The sequence below is a fragment of the Cebus imitator genome, unplaced genomic scaffold (assembly GCF_001604975.1).
Source record: "Cebus imitator isolate Cc_AM_T3 unplaced genomic scaffold, Cebus_imitator-1.0 Scaffold93, whole genome shotgun sequence".
NCBI lineage: Eukaryota > Metazoa > Chordata > Mammalia > Primates > Cebidae > Cebus > Cebus imitator.
The window spans coordinates 5,642,689-5,660,690 of NW_016107408.1; the positions used below are offsets into that span (position 1 = coordinate 5,642,689).

The 18,002-nt window shown below is 59.3% G+C and overlaps 2 protein-coding genes across 3 annotated transcripts in view; one reads left to right on the forward strand and one right to left on the reverse strand.

Moving 5' to 3' along the window:
* Nucleotide 1: 1 nt before the first annotated feature.
* CASKIN2 (CASK interacting protein 2) lies at nucleotides 2-13,311 on the reverse strand (the record flags this gene model as incomplete). Its single annotated transcript, XM_037741043.1, has 18 exons — nucleotides 13,135-13,311; nucleotides 11,486-11,963; nucleotides 6,228-6,279; nucleotides 5,619-5,716; nucleotides 5,031-5,176; nucleotides 4,845-4,940; nucleotides 4,628-4,758; nucleotides 4,352-4,460; nucleotides 3,884-3,992; nucleotides 3,645-3,739; nucleotides 2,899-3,160; nucleotides 2,660-2,781; nucleotides 2,511-2,571; nucleotides 2,306-2,397; nucleotides 2,027-2,137; nucleotides 1,834-1,935; nucleotides 1,550-1,688; nucleotides 2-1,422 (listed from the first exon to the last, which is right to left on the reverse strand). Coding segments are annotated over exons 2-18 (3,240 nt in total), but the record flags the coding sequence as incomplete, so codon positions are not given.
* A 923-nt stretch (nucleotides 13,312-14,234) lies between these two features.
* Nucleotides 14,235-18,002, forward strand: part of TSEN54 (tRNA splicing endonuclease subunit 54) — a 9,485-nt gene continuing 5,717 nt past the window's right edge. The window contains exons 1-6 of one of the 2 annotated variants that reach the window (XM_017535746.2): nucleotides 14,235-14,371; nucleotides 14,510-14,674; nucleotides 14,775-14,838; nucleotides 14,921-15,004; nucleotides 15,315-15,413; nucleotides 17,388-17,440. In XM_017535746.2, coding sequence (XP_017391235.1) covers nucleotides 14,304-14,371; nucleotides 14,510-14,674; nucleotides 14,775-14,838; nucleotides 14,921-15,004; nucleotides 15,315-15,413; nucleotides 17,388-17,440 — 533 coding nt within the window. In that variant the 5' untranslated portion in view covers nucleotides 14,235-14,303. The remainder of the gene's footprint in view (nucleotides 14,372-14,509; nucleotides 14,675-14,774; nucleotides 14,839-14,920; nucleotides 15,005-15,314; nucleotides 15,414-17,387; nucleotides 17,441-18,002) is intronic. The other variant, XM_017535745.2, reaches the window with a different exon arrangement.

Genomic DNA, 18,002 nt, shown 5'->3' on the forward strand with positions numbered 1-18,002 from the left:
TCCGCTGACTAGCTGCTGAGCTCTCCAGACCCGGCCCTGGGCAGGGCAGCACCAAGGGCTGTGTGGCGGGGCTGGGAGCAAGGGGGGCTGGGGCTCCTTGGGGTGGAAGGCTGCTGGGCTCAGGCTGAGGAGGGCTAGGAGAAGCTGAAGGAGACTCGCCAGGAGCTGAGGAGGGCAGGGGGGCAGCAGGGCCAGGCGTGGCGCTGGCCACTCCGAAGGCCAGCAGGGCGGTCTGCAGCGGCTCTCTCTCCCGGCACTTGGGCCTCCGCTTAACAGTGTCTGATTCCGTGAGGTTGAAATCGAGGCCCGGGGGCACGGATGTCTCTCGGGGTGGGGGGCCAGCGGGCTTCGGCCGCTGTTTGATGGTCAGGTTCCCTTCCTCTGCAAACGGCAGCCCTTCCCCAGAGCTGCCCCGAGATGGGGGCGTCCCCTCGGGGCCTGGCTCCTCCTCCTCCGTGTCCGACGAGGGCCCCGACGGGGCAGGTGGGCCAGGGGGCTCTGAGGGGCCAGCGGGTTCACTCAGTGTTCGCCTTCGGGGCCCTGAGGCCCCCTCCTTGTGCCCTGGGCTCCCGTCTAGGGGAGGTGCCTCTGGGGTAGGGCCAGAGACAGAGCTTAGGCGCTTGGGGGGTGGGGGTGGGGGGCCTTTGCGCCGGGCCCGCAGGGCGAAGGACTGGCTTCGAGGAGTCCCTCGAGCTGGGGTCGGGGTGGCGCTAGGACTGGTCCGGGCAAGGGCGCTGCGTCCTGGCCGCCGGGTAAGGGTGGCATAACTGCCCAGGGCACTGCCCACTGGCCCTTCGGCCTCCCCTTCAGTGTCCCCATCCATGGGGCCAGGGCGGCTCAGGCTGTGGGACCGGCGCTTAGGTCGAGGTGGGTCTGGGGGAGTGGCAGGGGGTCCAGCCAAGTAGGAGAAGGCCCAGGGTGCGCCAGGAGGTGGCCCTGGGGCCGGGCTGGAGGGGGAGCCCTGGGGGCTCATAAAAACATAGGGTGGGGGTCCTTGGCCAGGAAGTAGGGTACAAAGCTTAGGGGGCCGCTCTGTGCCCTCTGGAAGGTTCCTCTCCTGGAGGGTGCTAGGATCTCCACCTCCGGGCTGTAGGGCAGGCTGTTCCTGTGAGTGGCCGGACCCCCGTGAGCGTGCCCCGATGCTCTCCTGGCTGGGAGAGCGGGCAGGTGGGAGGGGGAGTGGCTCAGGGCCACCCCCTGCCATGGCTGCCTGTAGCTCTTGGCTCAGCTCGCTGCCCTGGAAGGTGAGGAGCCGCGGGCTGGCGGTAGCTGGGACTTCCCCATTCTCTAGGCCCTCAATGGCCATCAGCTCCGGACCCTTGGCCAGCCGGCGCCCGCCTTCACTGAGGGCCTCTCCCTGCAGCAAGCCCCGCCGAAGCTCTGCCAGCCGCTTCACCCCCAGCATAAGCTTCTTCTGATGCCCTGAGATGGAAACAGAAGTGGCAAAGTTAGCTGGGGCTGGGGTTGTCCTGGTCACGACTGGGCCCCATTCTCTCTTCTCTTGGAGACCCCAAAGGTGGGTGGGGCCAGGCCTCAGGGCAGTCCTCACCGAGCTTGTTGACCCCGATCTCCTGCAGCTCCTCCCAGGTGAGGTCGGTCACCAACCCCATGGAATCGTAGCCGCTGCTCACCAGCTGCTTGTGGTACTGCGGCAGCCCCAGTGCACACAGCCACTCCAGCAGGTCCGTCTGGAAGAGCATCGTCCTCAAAACAGCTCCCGGCCAGCCTCCGCCCCCAGCCAGAGAGGAAAAGGCACCAGCACGTGCCCTACTCCCCAGCCACCCTGATGGGCGACAGCACGTGCCCCACTCCCCAACCACCCTGATGGCTCACCGGGATGTAGGTAGGCAGCCACTCAGCAATGCTGAGCTGAGCAATCTCTGAGGCAATCTTCTTCCTGTGGCCAGGCTTGGTCACCCCGATGGCCGTCAGATCCTGCCGCACAGAGTCTGGCCATCAGGCCCTTCCCCTGCCTGCTGGGCCCTCCCCGGCCCACTGGGCACTGCTCCTGGGCTACAGCACCCACCTCAGGCGTCATACGGCTGATGGTAGGCACATCATAGCCAGCCTGCAGAAAGTGGGCAGTGTAGCCCTCCAGCTGGAATTCACTCAGCCAGTTATAAATAGCCTGTGCATCCTGTGGGGTGGGGGAAGGGGGCAGAATTAGCAGGAACTGGGCCAAGCCTCCAGCCTCCCCCCAGGGGCCTGCCTGAGCAGGACTTCAGTCCATACAGAGGCCCTTGCATCTCCCTGCCCTACCCACCCCAGCCCCAAGGCCCACAGTGCACCCCAGGGGAGTTCACACCTTCCCCTCCAGCAGCTGTTCGGGCCGCACGTCCTGGGTGAAGATCTGCTCCCCAGAGCGGCAGTTGGCCAGAGGGCGGTGGCTCAGGTTGTCTTCAAGGAGGGAGAGACATGGAATGGAGAGGTGGCAGGAGGAAGGGGTGCCCACCCTTGGCCTCCTTACCTGTACCTTTCCTAGCCAATCTAGCTCCCCTGACCCTTCCTACCTGCCAGGGATGGTGGGTGGAGTCCCGGCAGCACCTGGTCCTCTCCGGCTGAGGGCAGTGGCTGGAGACAGGGCATGAGCTAACTTAGCATTTGAGGAACTGGCAGTGGGGGGCGAGCCCTGCCCTGGTTCCTGACCTCACCATCCTACCTGGGCATTCTCAATCAGGAGGCCAGGGCCGTGGCCGTTAGTGCCCTCGGAGCTCTGCCCGCTGCCAGCGCTGCGGATACTGCCCACACTGCCCTCACTGCCCACGCTATTCCTGTCACCTGCTGTGGGGGGGAGAAGCCAAGGGTCAGAGCCCCGGGGACACTGCCAACAGCTGACTGGCAGCTTGCCCAGGCCACACACCCACACAGTGCCCAGCACTGCCCCCTGGGAGGATGTACCTGGGCTGTCTGGGCTGAGGCCCACCCGAGGAAGCTGGCCGTAGGTAAGAGGGTGCAGGGGGTCATCGGCAGGAGGCTGCGGTGTCCGGGAGAAGCCTGGGCGCAGGGGGGTGGGTGCGGAGGGGAGGCGGGCTGCAGGGACACCCACCCGCTTGCTGACCACCTCGACGATGCCCGGGGGGAAGTAGCCTATGCGGTCTGTGCCCCTTTGGCTCTCATGGATGTGGCCCTTCCAGCGGCCGTCGGGATGCTGTTCTAGCACCTGCGTCCAGGGGTGGGGGGCAGGGACCTGGTCACTCCCAGCACCAGGCAAGTGGCAAACAGCTGTTCCTGCAGCTGCAGTCCAGCAACCCTGGTCCAGCTCTTCCCCTGCCCCCAAGGAGCTGGCCTCTGATGCCCACACTGGCCCAAATTCCGCCCCTGCTGCCAGCAGCCAGCCCAATCTCCCCTGTGCCTCCAGGATGAGCCCTGGTGGCGGCCTGTGGTCAAATCACAGCTCCACTACTTGCTAGCTGTGTGACCTTGGGCAAGTCACTTTAATTTCTCTTAATTTTATTTTGTTTAATTCTCAAGTTTGTCATTCCTAAAGAAGAAATGCTAATCGCACTGCCTTCCCTGGCTTTGGGAAGAGTTAAATGAGGGTGAATATAGAAACCTCAGAGCAGAACCTGGTAACATAGCCAGGTGCCCAAATCAGTAACCAAAATCATTTGTATGTGCCAAGGAATGTCTGCCTGGCCCCTCACCGTGATGACATCCCCTGCCCGGACATTGAGAGCAGTGGGATCGTGGAGGTTCCAGAAATCCTTGAGCGCTCGGACCTTTAGGATCCCTGAGGCCTCTAAGAGAACGGGGTGGGGGAAAGGTGTCATCTAAGGGTCCTTAGGGCATCTTCCCAACCCGTATCCCCTTGACAACCCTCCCCCAGGGACATCCACTCCCCCTCCACCAGGCCCCCTGGGCAAGGTCTCCTCCCTGCACTTACCCCGCAGTAGTTGCTTGATTTCCCGGCTGGCCTGGGAGGTGGTGAACTGATTCACTATGTCCAGCGCCGTCTGGTTATATGTATTCCGGATGTTCACGTCCACACCTCCCTGGGCGCAAAGTGACGCATGAGCACACGCTAGGCACCTCTCCTCCCACTTCTCTCAGCTACCCAGGATGTAGGTACTATTATCATTTTCAGATTTTACAGACGAGGAAATAGAAACTCAGGGACTCAATCAAGGACAAGCTCAAGTTCACTCAGCTAGTAGGCGGCAGAGCGAATTGGGCTGGTCTGCTCCCAATCCATCTCTACTGCCTCAGCACCGTTCAGAAGGAAGTCAGGCCTCTTCCCTGACGTCCATGCAAAAGCCATGCTGGAGTCCTCCCTCCCGAACCTCCCCAGCCAGTCAGGGCCCAGGGCAGAGGCTCCAGGGACACCTGTGAGGGAGCAGGGGCCCACACCCACCTCCAGGAGCAGCCGCACCACCTCGGTCTTGCCGTACAGTGCGGCCTCGTGGAGCGCTGTGCCAGTCTTCGTCTGGCGGTTGATCTCGATCCCGGCTCTCAGGAGCTGCCTGCAATGGGCGGGGGGAGTCATAGGGAGGTGGGGCAGGAGGGGATGCTGACTGCTGGGGGCTGGGAGATGGAGAGCCCAGGTAAAGAGGGCAGCAGGGAAAGGCACTGAGGGGCACCGATGGTCCCACAGGAAGGTGATGAAAAAGTGGGGGTACCCCAAGGGTACCTGATGACTTCTCTGTGGCCATTCTTGGCAGCCAAATGCAGGGGTGTGGTGTAGTTGGGGTCACACGGGTCCTTGGCCTCGCCCTCCAGTAGTGCCACACATAAGTGGCTGTTCAGTAGCAGCTGGGCCACCTACAACAACCCAGCACCCAGTTAGAGCCTCCTCCTCAGACCTTGTACACGTCTAGGACCCAGCACCCCAAGGCTGCGAGCCTCACCTTGAGTCGGCCAAATTCACAGGCCAGATCCAGGGGTGTCTTCTTGGCCTTGTTGACCAGGCACGGGTTGGACTGATGCTGGAGGAGCATTTCTGACTAGGGTCAAGGGGAGCCAAGTGAGGGGGCCTGGCTTGTCCAGCACCCCGCTGCGCCCTGTGCCAAGTCCCTGTGGGCAGCCTCACATACCACCTCATAGTGTCCATACTGCGCGGCCAGGTGCAAGGGGATCTGCCCGTCCAGCGAGGCGGCATTGACGGCCGCGGAGGCACGCAGCAGCAGCCTCACGGGCTCCAGCCGGCCCTGCCAAGCTGCATAGTGTAGTGGGCGCATGCCTGGCAGGAGGGAAGAGGTTCTGAGGAACGTCCTGGGGTGGCGTTGGGGGTGGAGAGGGACTGAGCAGAGGATGGAGCCAGGCCAGCTGAGGGGACCAGGGGATGCAATGCCAGCTCCACCTGCATGTGGTCAGGAAGAGGTCCAGCTTGACGGGGCTGAAGCCAGAGTCCTGCCGTGCCCACCTCGGATGATGATGACCCCAGGACAGCGACAAGACCTCGCTGAGCCTCAACCACTCATCTGAATAATGGGATGTTAGTACCACCCTCTATGCAAGAAAACTGTAAAGATCAAACAGGGAAAAGCCACTTGCAAGCCTGGAGAAGCTGTGCTAACATCTATTAGCACTGCTACGTTGTAACGGGAGCAAGCTCTGGTCCAGGGTCTGGGTAGGGCTCCTACCTGCCCGGGGTGGGGGTCAGGGGCACATGGGGGTCTCACCATTGCTGTCCTTGATGTCAACGGTGGCCTGAGCCTCTAGCAGCAAGGCTATGAGCTCCAGGCTGCCCCCCAAAGCGGCGTGATGGAGGGCAGAGAATCTGGTGTGGGGGGACACAAAGTTGGGGGTGTTGGTGGGCAGCCTTTACCCCCAAATCCTGGTCTTCCATACCCAAACCTCTCCTGGGGGCTGGCAGGGATGGGTTACTGGCCACCCCACCCTGCCAGCCCTGCCGTGGGAGCGCAGTGGCTGGGCCACAGCATGAAAGGGCTCTGTGTCTGCACTGAGAGGCCTGTTTGTCTGGCCCCCAATTCCCAGCTGGCCCAGGGGAGGGGGCCGTGGGAGCAGGAGCCTGAGGGCTCCTACCCTCCAGGGAGAAAAGGGAGCCCCAAAGGAATCTGACCCCAGGAGGCCCCTCACTCTGGGCTAACTCCACAGGCGGGCGGGTGCCCCCTCCCTCTGGCCCTAGGGACAGGACCCATAATTCGAAGCAAATACACGTCCAGGGCCAAAGGGACCCTGGGCCTCAGGATCTTTCCTTCTAGCCCCACCCCTGGGGCTCTACTGCTCCCACCCAGCAGCTCTGCAGAGGGAAGGGGGCTCCCACTCACCCATCAGCATCCTGGTAGTTCACGTTGAGCCTCTTTGTGGAGCCCAGGAGCTCTGGGGGGGTTCAGGAGAGGAGGTGTCAGGGCCATCAGATAATCTACCCTCACCCAGCATCCCTCTCCCCACCGGTCACAGCCCGGCTGACCTCTTGGTGTGCAGGAAAGTACCTGCCCCATGGCCTTTTGCCTGTCCCGTCCCTGTGGCTCCCACCCTGGCCCACCAGCCTGTCAGCATGACGGCAGCCAGGGCAGGATGCTGCTTCGGCGGTGCCTGGCTTCCCCTCACCCCAGCCCCACTTGTTTATAGAGCCAAAGGGGGCAGGGGGTGGGACTGGCACAATGTGCCCTCAGCGGACAGGCCCACGGTGTGGATGGTTAGCATTCCTGCCTGAATGGGCCAGGCAGTGAGTCACGTTGTCCTATTGGGCCGAGGAGTGGGGGAAGAGAAGGAAAGAGGCACTAGGTGTTCAAGGGCAGGACAAATGCTGCCTGAAGCACCACTATGCCCAGTCCTGGGCATTCCAGGGGAAGGTGACATCAGTCAGGCCTCTACCCCACCCCAGCTCTGCCAGGGGCTAGCTGTGTGACCATGACAAGTCATTTAACCTCCCAGGCTCAGTGTCCTCAACTGTAAAACGAGCTGATCAGAACCTGCTCACAGGGGCTGTGAGTACAGTGCCTGACCTTGTCATATGCAAAGAGAGGCGCTCTTGCCATCTAGCCCTCCTGATGTGTTGGTCAGTGCCATCCCGATGTTAGGGTGATGGTCCTCCAACAAGAGCTGGCACAGGAGCCACACTGTTCCCACTGGGATCCCAGTGGGTTCTCAGACTGCCTGGGGAGTCCCTGCTACTGCTGACATGTCCATGGCCTGGACAAGAACTCTGCAGGTTGGTGGTAAGAGGTGCTGGGGCCAACCCCTCGGGGCAGGGTTCAGGCAGGTGTGCTCCCCGAGTGATCCAGGGAACTGGTGGGAGTGGTTCTTGAAGTGCCGGGGAGGGAAGGAAGGCCTGTCCCGGGCTGCCCCTGCCTCCTGCTAGAACCCTGCAGGGAAGGAGTGAGCCTGGCTCAACGAGGCTGGGCGGAGTGCCAAGCGTGCTGGCCCAGGCCTGCCCCCCAGGCTCCGGTGGGCCCCTCAATACCCCAGTAGCCTGGGCAGGACAGGGCTTCATTCCAACAGGGAGGGGAGGGACCAACCTTGCAGTGGGGAGCATGGCACAGGGAGGGAGGGGACAGCTACACTGAGGGCCAAGCTGAAGGACACTGTGCCACAAAGGTAAGGACAGGGCCAAGGAGGGACAAAAAGCTAAAGGGGCTGCAGCCACTGGGAAGAAACATAGACTCCATTTTTCTTCAGTCCCCTTGGAAAGAACCATTTCCCTTTTTCATACAGAACTATTCGAGGCAGTAGAAAGAAGAGGGACTCTAGAAGCGGAAGTGCACAGTTCAAATGCTCACTCTGGCTGTGTGACCTTGGCCTGCCACCGCACCTCTCTGAGTCCCAGTGAATACGAGGTCAGCAGGGAAGAGACACAGAGCGCCCTTCAAGCTGCCTCCTCTTCCATCAGCCCTCCTCCTCCAACAGCCTGGACAGTTTGGGATGAGGCAGCTGGGTGGTGGGATGCAGTTCCTCCAGGGAGGGGCAGGACAATGTGACAGGCGGGACAGGAACAGGGCAAGGGCCAGGCTGGGTGGCTCCGTTCTTTCCAGAACAATGGCCGGAAAGGCAGTGGGGGAGAGGCTCAGAATGACCGGGCTGGGGACCTTGGCGGGAGGACAGAGGGTCCCGGTTCCAGGCACTTCCTCTGCAGTACAGCCTACTTCCCGGGCCTGGCGCTGGGGGTGGAAGGGTGGCTCCTGATTTAGGCGCCCGGGCAGAGGATGTGAGCTCAGCCAGCTGCCCCAGCACACCCCATTTCCTCTGGCCAAAGAAGGAGATTGTTAGGAAAAGGGAGTGGTGTGGAGGAGCAGGGTCAGGACAACTGTATCCCTCTTCTCTCAGCCACCTGCTCCCTGAAGGGGACCTGGGTGGGGGCAGAGAATCAGCCAGATATCAAAGGGAGGAGGCTGAGGGAGCATCTCCCGCCTCTCTGTTCTCTCTCTGGATAGCTATAAAGCTCCAGCTACCCCTCAGAAGGAAAAAAGGGGAGTCCTGACACCTCCCTTGTAGCAGTTTCCTCTGCTTTCTTGTGATACGGAGCAAGAGTTCCCAGCCCCACTCCTGAGAACTGCATTAGAATTACCAGGAGAACGTCCTGATTCAGAGTCCCAGGCCCTCTGATGAGTCTGATTTTCAGGGGAATCCAAGGAGTCTGCACTTTTATTTGTTAAATTTTTTGAGACAGGGTTTTGTTCTGTTGCCCTGGCTGGAGTGTAATGGTACGATCTCGGCTCACTGCAGCCTTGACCTCCCAGGCTCAAGCAATCCTCCCACCTCAGCCTCCTGAGTAGCTGGGACTACAGGAATGTGCCACCATGCCCAGATAATTTCATAATTTTTTGCAGAGACAGCATCTTACTATGTTGCCTAGGCTAGTCTCAAACTCCTAGGCTAAAGTTACCCTCCCGTCTCAGCCTCCTGAGTAGTTGGGACTATAGGTGTGTGCCATCATGGCTGGCCCAGTCTGTACTTCCATTATTTTTAATTTTTTTTGAGACAGTTTTGCTCTTGTTGCTCAGGCTGGAGTGCAATAGCACGATCTCAGCTCACCCCAACCTCCGCCTCCTGGGTTCAAGCGATTCTCTTGCCTCAGCCTCCCGAGTAGCTGGGATTACAGGCACGCACCACCACATCTGGCTAATTTTGTAATTTTAGTAGAGACGGAGTTTCTCCATGTTGGTCTGGCTGGTCTCAAACTCCTGACCTCAGGTGATCCGCCTGCCTTGACTTCCCAAAGTGAGACCCCCATCTCTGAAAAGAACAGGGAATTCTGATGGGCAGCTGAGTGCAGAGCACAGGGGACAGGGTGCAGCTTTGCCTCTGCTCTCCCATGCTATGGCTGTGTGACTTTAGGCAAGTCACTAACCCTCTCTGAGCATCACTTTCCTTATCTGCAGAATGAATATTGAAATACCTATCTCAGAGGCAGATAAGGAAATTACAATATTTCATAAACTATAAGGTTTGCAAATGTCATCTTGTGATCTCACTTTTGTCACCAGCTTCTCAGAGGACTTGGGAGGAGGCACAGTGCCAGGGCCTCGCAAGGAATCCCAGGCCCCAGTCATGCTGTGCCTGTGCCTATACCCTGCACAGGGTGAATTCTCCCCTATGGGACTAAAGGAAGACGTCTTTCCCCACAGACATTTCCCACTGGGCACAAGGGACCTTCTCAGAGCCTAAAAGCCTGGATCTGCAGTTCCAGCCACTGGTCTCCAGACCCCACCTGCGGGCCTCACTTTGAGGCCCCAGAGCTGCGAGGCCAGCAGCAGCTTGATCAAGGCCCCACTGGGCAGGTTGCCAAAAACAACACAAAGGTGACAGATGAAGGGAGTGGCTGCACTGTTGAACCTTAGGGCTCTCCCCTGGGACCTCCTTAGCACCTCCCCTGTGGCACTCACCCTGTGTCTACTTCCCTAGGCACAGAGACCACCCCACATTGCCACCTCTCCGGACCCTGGGTCTCCCACCCTGCCCTGATGTGCCAGTGGATGCATGAGGTTAAAGCTCTTCCTCTGGTACCCAGACCCCAGGTGTTCAGGTAGCCTGGGGGACTCCTTCCAGTGCACATGGCCAAGGTGTGTCTTGGGGCTACAGCCCCTGCACTCCAGAGGAGACCTTCCCATCCAGGAAACTACTCCTGCCTCAGTCTGGTGGCAGGACCCACCTCCTGCCCATGCTGATCTAGGATCTCAAGGTGACAAGTCCAGTGGCCTCCTGGGACAGCCCAGAGAGCGTTCCCTGAAGCCCAGGGGTCTATTCTCCCTATAAGGCGGTCTCACTACAGAGGGACCCAAGACATGGGGCTCAGGTGTGGCCACTACTGCATCGAGCTTCCAGGCTATGTGAAAACCTCTAGCAAACGAGCTCTGGCCATCACGCCCCCCACTTCCCCCGCCCCAAAGGGCACACATGTCAGGGTAAGAGGGACTTTATTTAGCAAGTGCTTAGAAAGTGCTGAACTTTTTTTAAGCAGTAGAACTCCCTTTTTAAAAGCGATCTTGCCACCAGGTGCAGTAGCTCATGCCTGTAATCCAGCACTCTGGGAGGCCGAGGCACGTGGATCACCTGAGGTCAGGAGTTCGAGACCAGCCTGACCAACATGGTGAAACCCCGTCTCTACTAAAAACACAAAAACTAGCCAGGCGTGGTGGCAGGCACCTGTGATCCCAGCTACTTGGGAGTCTCGGGCAGGAGAATCACTTGAACCCGAGAGGCGGAGGTTGCAGTGAGCTGAGATCGCACCGCTGCACTCCAGCCTGGGTGAGAAATTGAGACTCTAACTCAAGAAAAAAAAAAAAAAGCTATCTTACAGATATCCTCTTAAGACACAAACACAGACGCTCTGGTTGAAATGTGTGCATTTGAGGTTGGGGGTAGGGATGAAGTTCTAGCTATTCAGTCTTCTCTAACCCACTGTCAGAAACCCCATGGCTCCAAAGAACACATCAGAAAGACCACCTGCTAGAAGGCGACTCCATGAGGACAGGAATCTGGGTCTGTTTTATTCACTACTATGGTCCAGTGCTGAGAGCAGAGCCTGAGCTGGGCGCCGTGACTCATGCCTATAATCCCAGCACTTTGGGAGGCCTAGGTGGGTGGATCACTTGAGGTCTGGAGTTCGAGACCAGCATGGTCAACATGGTGAAGCTCCATCTCTACCAAAAATACTTTTTTAAAAATTAGCCAGGTGTGGTGGTGCACACCTGTAATCCCAACTACTCAGGAGGCTGAGGCAGGAGAATGGCTTAAATCCAGAAGTTGGAGGTTCCAGTGAGCCAAGATCATGCCACTGCACTCCAGCCTGGGTGATAAGCAATAGGCATTCGATAACGACGTGAATGAATGTACTTCAACCCTCTCATTTTGCAAGCAAGGAAACTGCAGCCCAGAGAGGTTAAGTGACTTGCCTAAGGACACACAGCAAGGGGAACCCAACTTTCTCTCTGGCTCTCTCACACAGAGGCACTTCTTATTGAGCACAAGACAGTCCACCCTCCTCAAGCATGCAGATCACAGTGACCCACCCCCATGCCCCAAACCTCAGTGGCCTGAACACTCAGAGGGCTTCAGCTAGATGCTCACCCCACCAAGTACTCACTTGTCTTTGTGGCCTTGACCTTCGCCACCAGTTTCTGCACACCGGTCACATCTCCATTCTTGACAGCGACGATCAGGTCCTGTTCACGACCCATCCTGGCTCCTGGTCTGAGCTCTGCGCTCAGGAGTCCAGGGCAAGGGTCCAAGCTGGGGCGTCAGAGCACCATGCCGCAGCTCCTTGGAGGGCTCCCAGTTCTGGGGGAGCAAGTCTGGTGTCCCAGGCAGCGGGCTCCTCGTCAGGTGCTGAGGGTCACTCCCAAAGGTACTCTGTGAACTGCCACCACAGGAAGGAAAGCCAATCTTTGTGGGGTGGAGGTTATGTGGAAATCTGGATGGATATCAGCTTGTGGCTTCCGATAGCTCCAGGATGGGCTGGGACCGGGCACACCAATCTTCCCGGCTTGGCTGGGGAACACCAGTGCCTACCCAGAAAGCAGCCAGCATTCCCTTGGGCCTCAGGCAGCACGGGTCCCAGGGGTCTGGAAAAGGGGCAGTGTCTCTGTTGAATGCTGGGCCACAGCCTGCAAGGGTTCCAGAAGCGGAGTGCATAGGATGAGCAGGACAGAACCTTAAGGAAGCCCTCTGGCTCCCCTGAGAGTTGATGGAGGAGCTGAGCCACTTGAAGTTCGGAGGAAGCTGCCATGCTTGAGAGGAGTATTGGTGGGGGGGAGGTGCCATTCTGGAAGGGGGAGGCTGAGTCACTGGGGCCCCAGGGCACCTGGCAGTACCTCAACCTTGGGCAGGAGGGGCCCTGGCAGCATGACATACTGGGGCAGGCCGGGCCAGCAGCCTGTTCTCCACGGCCCCAGGCTCCGACACCCACAGACAACTGGCGGCCAGAAGGTGGGGCCGGGAGGGTCAGGCACAGGCACAGGCAGGCGGGCAGGGGTCACTCCCTGTCAAAGGAGCCAGCCCCCAGACTCCGCCCTACGGAGGAGTAATGGCTGGATGCCCTAGCCCTAGGGCTCTTTGTGAACGGAGGGCGTGAAGTGCTTCTGGCCCCCCGTTTCTGGGGGCTCTGCCTGCTGGAGAGCGAAGCTCACAGCACCTGTTGCTGACCCGTCCTCGCCCCTTGTGTCGGGTGGAGGAGCAGCTGGGCAACGAAAACAGACAGAGCTCGGGCACGGCTGATAAACGGGCTCCCAAGCGCCCCAAGCCTGAACCTGAAGCCCAAACCCTGGACTCCACTGCAAAGAAGCTTACGTCAGTTTCTCGGTGGCAGCGCATTTGTTGCCAAAGTCTTGTGGCATGAGATCCTCGCAGGCCTGGGGCCCTAGCCGGGAACCCCTCACTCCCCAAATGTCCCAAACCCAACCCAGGGGCACTCCCACTCGGGACCCGTTGCCGACGTAGGCGGAGGGCGCCCTTGGCAGTGCCTGGGGTCGGCCTGGTTCCCCCGCCCCCCGGAATGTCCCTCCAGCGCCGAGCAACCCCCCAGTCCAGCCCAGCCCAGCCCAGCCCAAACCCACCCCGGGAACAAAGCGGCGGGAGAAGCCGGGCGGGCCAAGCCCCGAGGTATAAACGCGGAGGATGGAAAAAGGGGCGCGAGGAGGACGGAAGGAGCGAGGAGATGGAGGCGCCCGCCAATCCCGCAAGGAAAGTTAGTTTGTGCCCGCCCCCAGGGGCGCTGACCCCCAGCGCGGGCCTCACCTTTCCCGGCCGCCCGCCGGGGTCCGGCTGGCCCTGCTCGGTCCCTGGCACTCAGGACGGTGGCTCCCACTCCCCCCGCCCCCCTTTCTCCTTCTCCTTTTCCAAGGCCGGCTCGGCGCCTCCCGCAGGAAATCCCGCCCCTCCCCCCTCCCTCCCGCCGGATCGGGAGCGGAGGGACCGTCCCGGCCGCGCAGTCAGGCTGTCAGTCAGCGGCGACGGCTCCGCCCCCATCCGTGCCAGGTCCCGCCCCCATTTTCGTCCACCCGCAGCGGGGGCGCTGACCGGATCAGCGCATGCGCCCAGGTAAAACGAAGAGGCCGGGGTGGTGAAGCGGTCGTGACCTGGGGCCCTGGAGTTAGACCCAAGGGCGAGACACCCCGGGTCTGACTGGTAGGAGAGAAGACGTAAGGTGAAGGGGGTTGGCAGCCAAGACGCGGGATCCCACTTACAGTACTCTCCGCCCGCGGCCGGTGTCGCCCACCCGTGGCCGCTGGCCGGGCAATGGCACCACCTAGCGGACGGCGCCGGAACGGCCCGCGGGGGCGGCGCGGGGACCCCAGCCTCGAGGAGGCGCTCTTGCCGGGCGGAGGTGGCGCTTCAGCACCGTCTCGTGCCGGACAGCGCCTCCCACCCCTGCCCCTTAAAACCTGGCTTCGGAGCTCGGCCGGAGGGACCCAACAGAAGACCCCGAAGAAATGGCAAACCTCCCCGGACCGCTCCTGACAGTCCCCGGGTGTCCTTTGGTCTGCAAAGTCGGAATTTGCACACCCTCCGCTCGCCTTTCTCTGAGCTCTTCTGCCCTCCTTGCCCAGCCCGGACGGTGGGGACTAAGCAGCGAGGGGCTGGGCAGCGGCGGTAACACGTGTGACCATTCGTACTGCCCTCCTGGCCGCCGGCTCCTGAGGCTTTACTGGAGAGAAGCCCCAAGGAGGGCTGGGAAGAGGAGAGGGGGGTTCCTGCACCTCCAGCAACCTGCGGGCTGAGCTCCGAGCCTCGGCGTCGGGGCGCGTGTTCCGGGCACTAGGACCCGGGACAGTCAGGAGGGCGCAGAGGGGGCGGGGAAAGGGGCGGGGCTGCCGCGGCGGCACGGATCGGCGGGCGCTAGGGCAACGCGGAGCTCCGGTAGTGGGCGGGGCGTGGCGGCGCGCGCAGCGGCAGGCGGCGGCAGGATGGAGCCTGAGCGCGAGCCCGAACCCCAGCCGGCGGCAGTGGAGGTTCCTGCGGGACGCGTGCTCAGGTGCGGCGCGGCCCCGCCCGGCCAGAGGGGGATGCGGGCGCGGGGCGCTAGACCAGTGCGGGTGGAGAAACCAGCGCCCAGACCGGGCCGCGCGGCCCCCGATGCGTGGCGCTGATCCTGAGTCCCCTTTTCCCCCAGCGCCCGGGAGCTCTTCGCCTCCCGCTCGCGGTCGCAGAAGCTGCCCCAGCGCTCACATGGCCCCAAGGACTTTCTGCCCGACGGCTCGGCAGCCCAGGCCGAGCGGCTGCGCAGGTGCCGGGAGGATCTCTGGCAGCTGCTGGCTGAGCAGCGCGTAGAGCGCCTGTGAGAGGGGCGGGCCCGGGGATGGGCGGAGCAGGGGCGGAGACTGGCCGCGGGGGCCTCCCGCGTGAACTGACGCGTACCCTTCCCCACTCCTCGCCAGGGGCAGCTTGGTGGCTGCCGAGTGGAGGCCGGAAGAGGGCTTCGTGGAGTTGAAGTCTCCTGCGGTGAGCGGCGGGCTCCCAGCTCGGGGACCGCCTTCCCTGCCCTCCTCCTTCCCCTGTGACACTTGCTCTGGGCCCCACACAGGGCAAATTCTGGCAGACCATGGGCTTCTCAGAGCAGGGCCGGCAGCGGCTTCACCCGGAAGAGGCCTTGTATCTCCTGGAGTGTGTGAGTAGGGCCCGGGAGGTGGGGAAGGAGTTGGGATCGAAGATGGGAAGGACACGTTTTATCGGAGAAAAAGCACACACAACCCGGTCTTTAGAGAACGGATAACCGAACCTTTAGAGCAGGAGGTAGTACTTTGCAGGGAACAGGGATTCCAGTCCAAAGTAGTGATGCTACTCTGCTTTTCTGGTTGGCCACATTCTTGATGTGCTGCTGGGAGGTGGAGGGGGAGGTTTCAGAGCTGGGAAGTTGCCTCACTACTCTGTGGCAATGCAGAGAGGGCTCATAAGCTGAGCGTTGGCCCTACTTCCAGGGCTCCATCCAGCTCTTCCACCAAGACCTGCCACTGTCTATCCAGGAAGCTTACCAGCTGCTGCTGACCGACGACACTGTTACCTTCCTGCAGTACCAGGTATCTGCCCCCATCCCGCCCCCAGGAGCCACCCATCCACTGAATCCGTGAGCATTGTCGAGTACCCATGAGGTGCCTGGCACACTGTCATATGCTGGGGCTGCAGGGCAGACGAGGGCTGTGCGGTCATGAGGCTTACATTGCAGTGATGGCCTGTTGGCTTCACATAGAACCCAGTGCTGGCAGAAGATAAGGTGGGGGAGGAGAATCGGAAGAGAATGGGCTGTTCATTCAGGTGAGAGAAGGTGAGGGCTTGTCCCAGGTTGGGGGTGGGTGGGGTTGCAGTGAGTGAAAAGTAGACGAATCTGAGAAATATTTTAGAGAAAGAATGGATAGGACTTTGCCAATGGATTACATGTCAGGATTAAGGAGAGAGAACCCAGGATTACCATCCATGATTTGAGCATGTGCAAGTGGGTGAAGGGTACCATCATATTCTGACTATGAAGAATGAAGAGGAGCAGATTTGGGAGGATGATACTAGTCAAGGGAGCTCTATTTCGGATAAGTTAATTTTGAGGAGCTTCTTGGACATCCTAGTGAATGTCAAGCAGATGGACAATTGGAATCCAAGTCTGGAGCATGGGGAGAGGTCAAGGCTAGATGTCAGTATGGGCGCCATGAGCACCTGGATGGTATTGGAACTACTGGACAGTATGAGAGTGCCGTCAGAGTAGAGGGCTGGGTCTGAGCCGTGGGGCTCTCTGAGTAGGTTAGGGAGCAGATAAGAGGCAGAAACAGACTGAGGAGTGTCTGGTGATACAGGAGAAAAACCAAAGTTGTGGCCAGGCACAGTGGCCCACACCTGTTATCCCAACACTTTGGGAGGCCAAAGCAGGCGGATCATGAGATCAAGAGATCAAGACCATCCTGGCCAACATGGTGAAACCCCATCTCTACTAAAAATACAAAAATTAGCTGGGCATGGTGGCGTGAGCCTGTAATCCCAGCTACTCGGGAGTCTGAGGCAGGAGAATCTCTTAAACCCGGAGGGCAGAGGTTGCAGTGAGCCAAGATCGAGCCACTGTACTCCAGCCTGGGCAACAGAGCAAGACTCCGTCTCAAAAAAAAAAAAAAAAAAAAAAAAAAAGAAAAAAAAAAGCCCCCAAACAAAAATCAGGGGGGGGTTTTTTTTTTTTTTTTTTTTTTTTTTTTTTTGAGACGGAGTTTCATTCTTGTTATCCAGGCTGGAGTGCAATGGCGCAATCTCAGCTCACCGCAACCTCTGTCTCCTGGGTTCAAGCAATTCTTTTGCCTCAGCCTCCCGAGTAGCTGGGACTACAGGCATGTGCCACCATGCCCAGCTAATTTTGTATTTTAGTAGAGACGGGGTTTCACCATGTTGACCAGGATGGTCTCGATCTCTTGACCTCGTCTCGTGATCCACCCGTCTCGGCCTCCCAAAGTGCTGGGATTACAGGCGTGAGCCACCACGCCCTGCCTGGGAAGGTCTTTCAAAGAGGAAGTGGTTAGCTATGCTGAAGGCTGCTGAGAGATCAGGCAGGATGGGGGACATTCTTGTGTACGTCCTTCTGATATGAATACAGGGACACCCCACCTGTATCTGTGGAGGCGTGGGGCTGGGGAGATGCCCACCACCTTCTGCCATCTTTTTGTTCCCATGGTGGTCAGCAGCTTCACTCTCGGGAGCTTTGGTATGAGAATACTCAAGTATTTCAGGGAGTAGTTGTTTTCTGGTTCCATGGCTGTCAGTTTTTTGGGATTTGCATTTAAGTCAAGAAATGGCTAAATGTCATTTGTGCCGAGTAAGGTAAGCGGGAAGACACAGGAATTCTGAGCCTGAGATCTTTGGGGGTGGTGTTCGTAATGGAGCATGCTCCAACCTTAGTTGCAGGGTGTGGAACCTGGGGGCGTACAGGAAGGGCAGGGAGGGCTTGGGGATGGCCTGTGTCTGGAGAAACCATTTGGTGTTTCCAGAAGTGGCCATCTGAGCTTCCTTTTTTTTCTTTTGAGGTCTTCAGCCACCTGAAGAGGTTGGGTTATGTGGTTCGACGATTTCAACCAAGGTAAATCCCCTTCTTGTTGCTCTTCCACATATTCTAGTCCAGGGACCTGGCTGACTGGTCTCTGGTAGAAAATGGCCTCTCCTTACCTGGAACCCTTGGCTGGAGTGCAGCTCCTTGGACGTGGACTGGGAGCCTCTGCTGGAAGCGTTCTGAGAGAGGCAGGTTGGGAGGAGTCCAGGTCATTGCACTTTATTCTGGGTTATGAAATCAAGCCCCATTTTCAGGTGACCCGCGCCTGCATCTGAGCGAGCACTGAGAGGCAGGGTTGGAACGGTGTCCGACACTTAGTAGGTGCACAGGCAGATACGTAGAGTGTTTGCTTAAAAGAAGAACTGGGTGAGGAATTTATAGTTAGTAGGGTTTCACATTTTTAATGCCAGGTTAAATGTTTTTTCTTTCATTAGCTTAGTAATTCAGCATTGCTAAGAGGCAGAGACCTTCAGACTTAGAATGGAAATGGGTACAGCTTTTGCAGTTACGGTATATCACAAAAGCTCTAAAGCAGGGACATCTTTTTTCTTCTTCTTTTTTTTTTTTTTTTTTTTTTTTTTTTTTTTTTTTT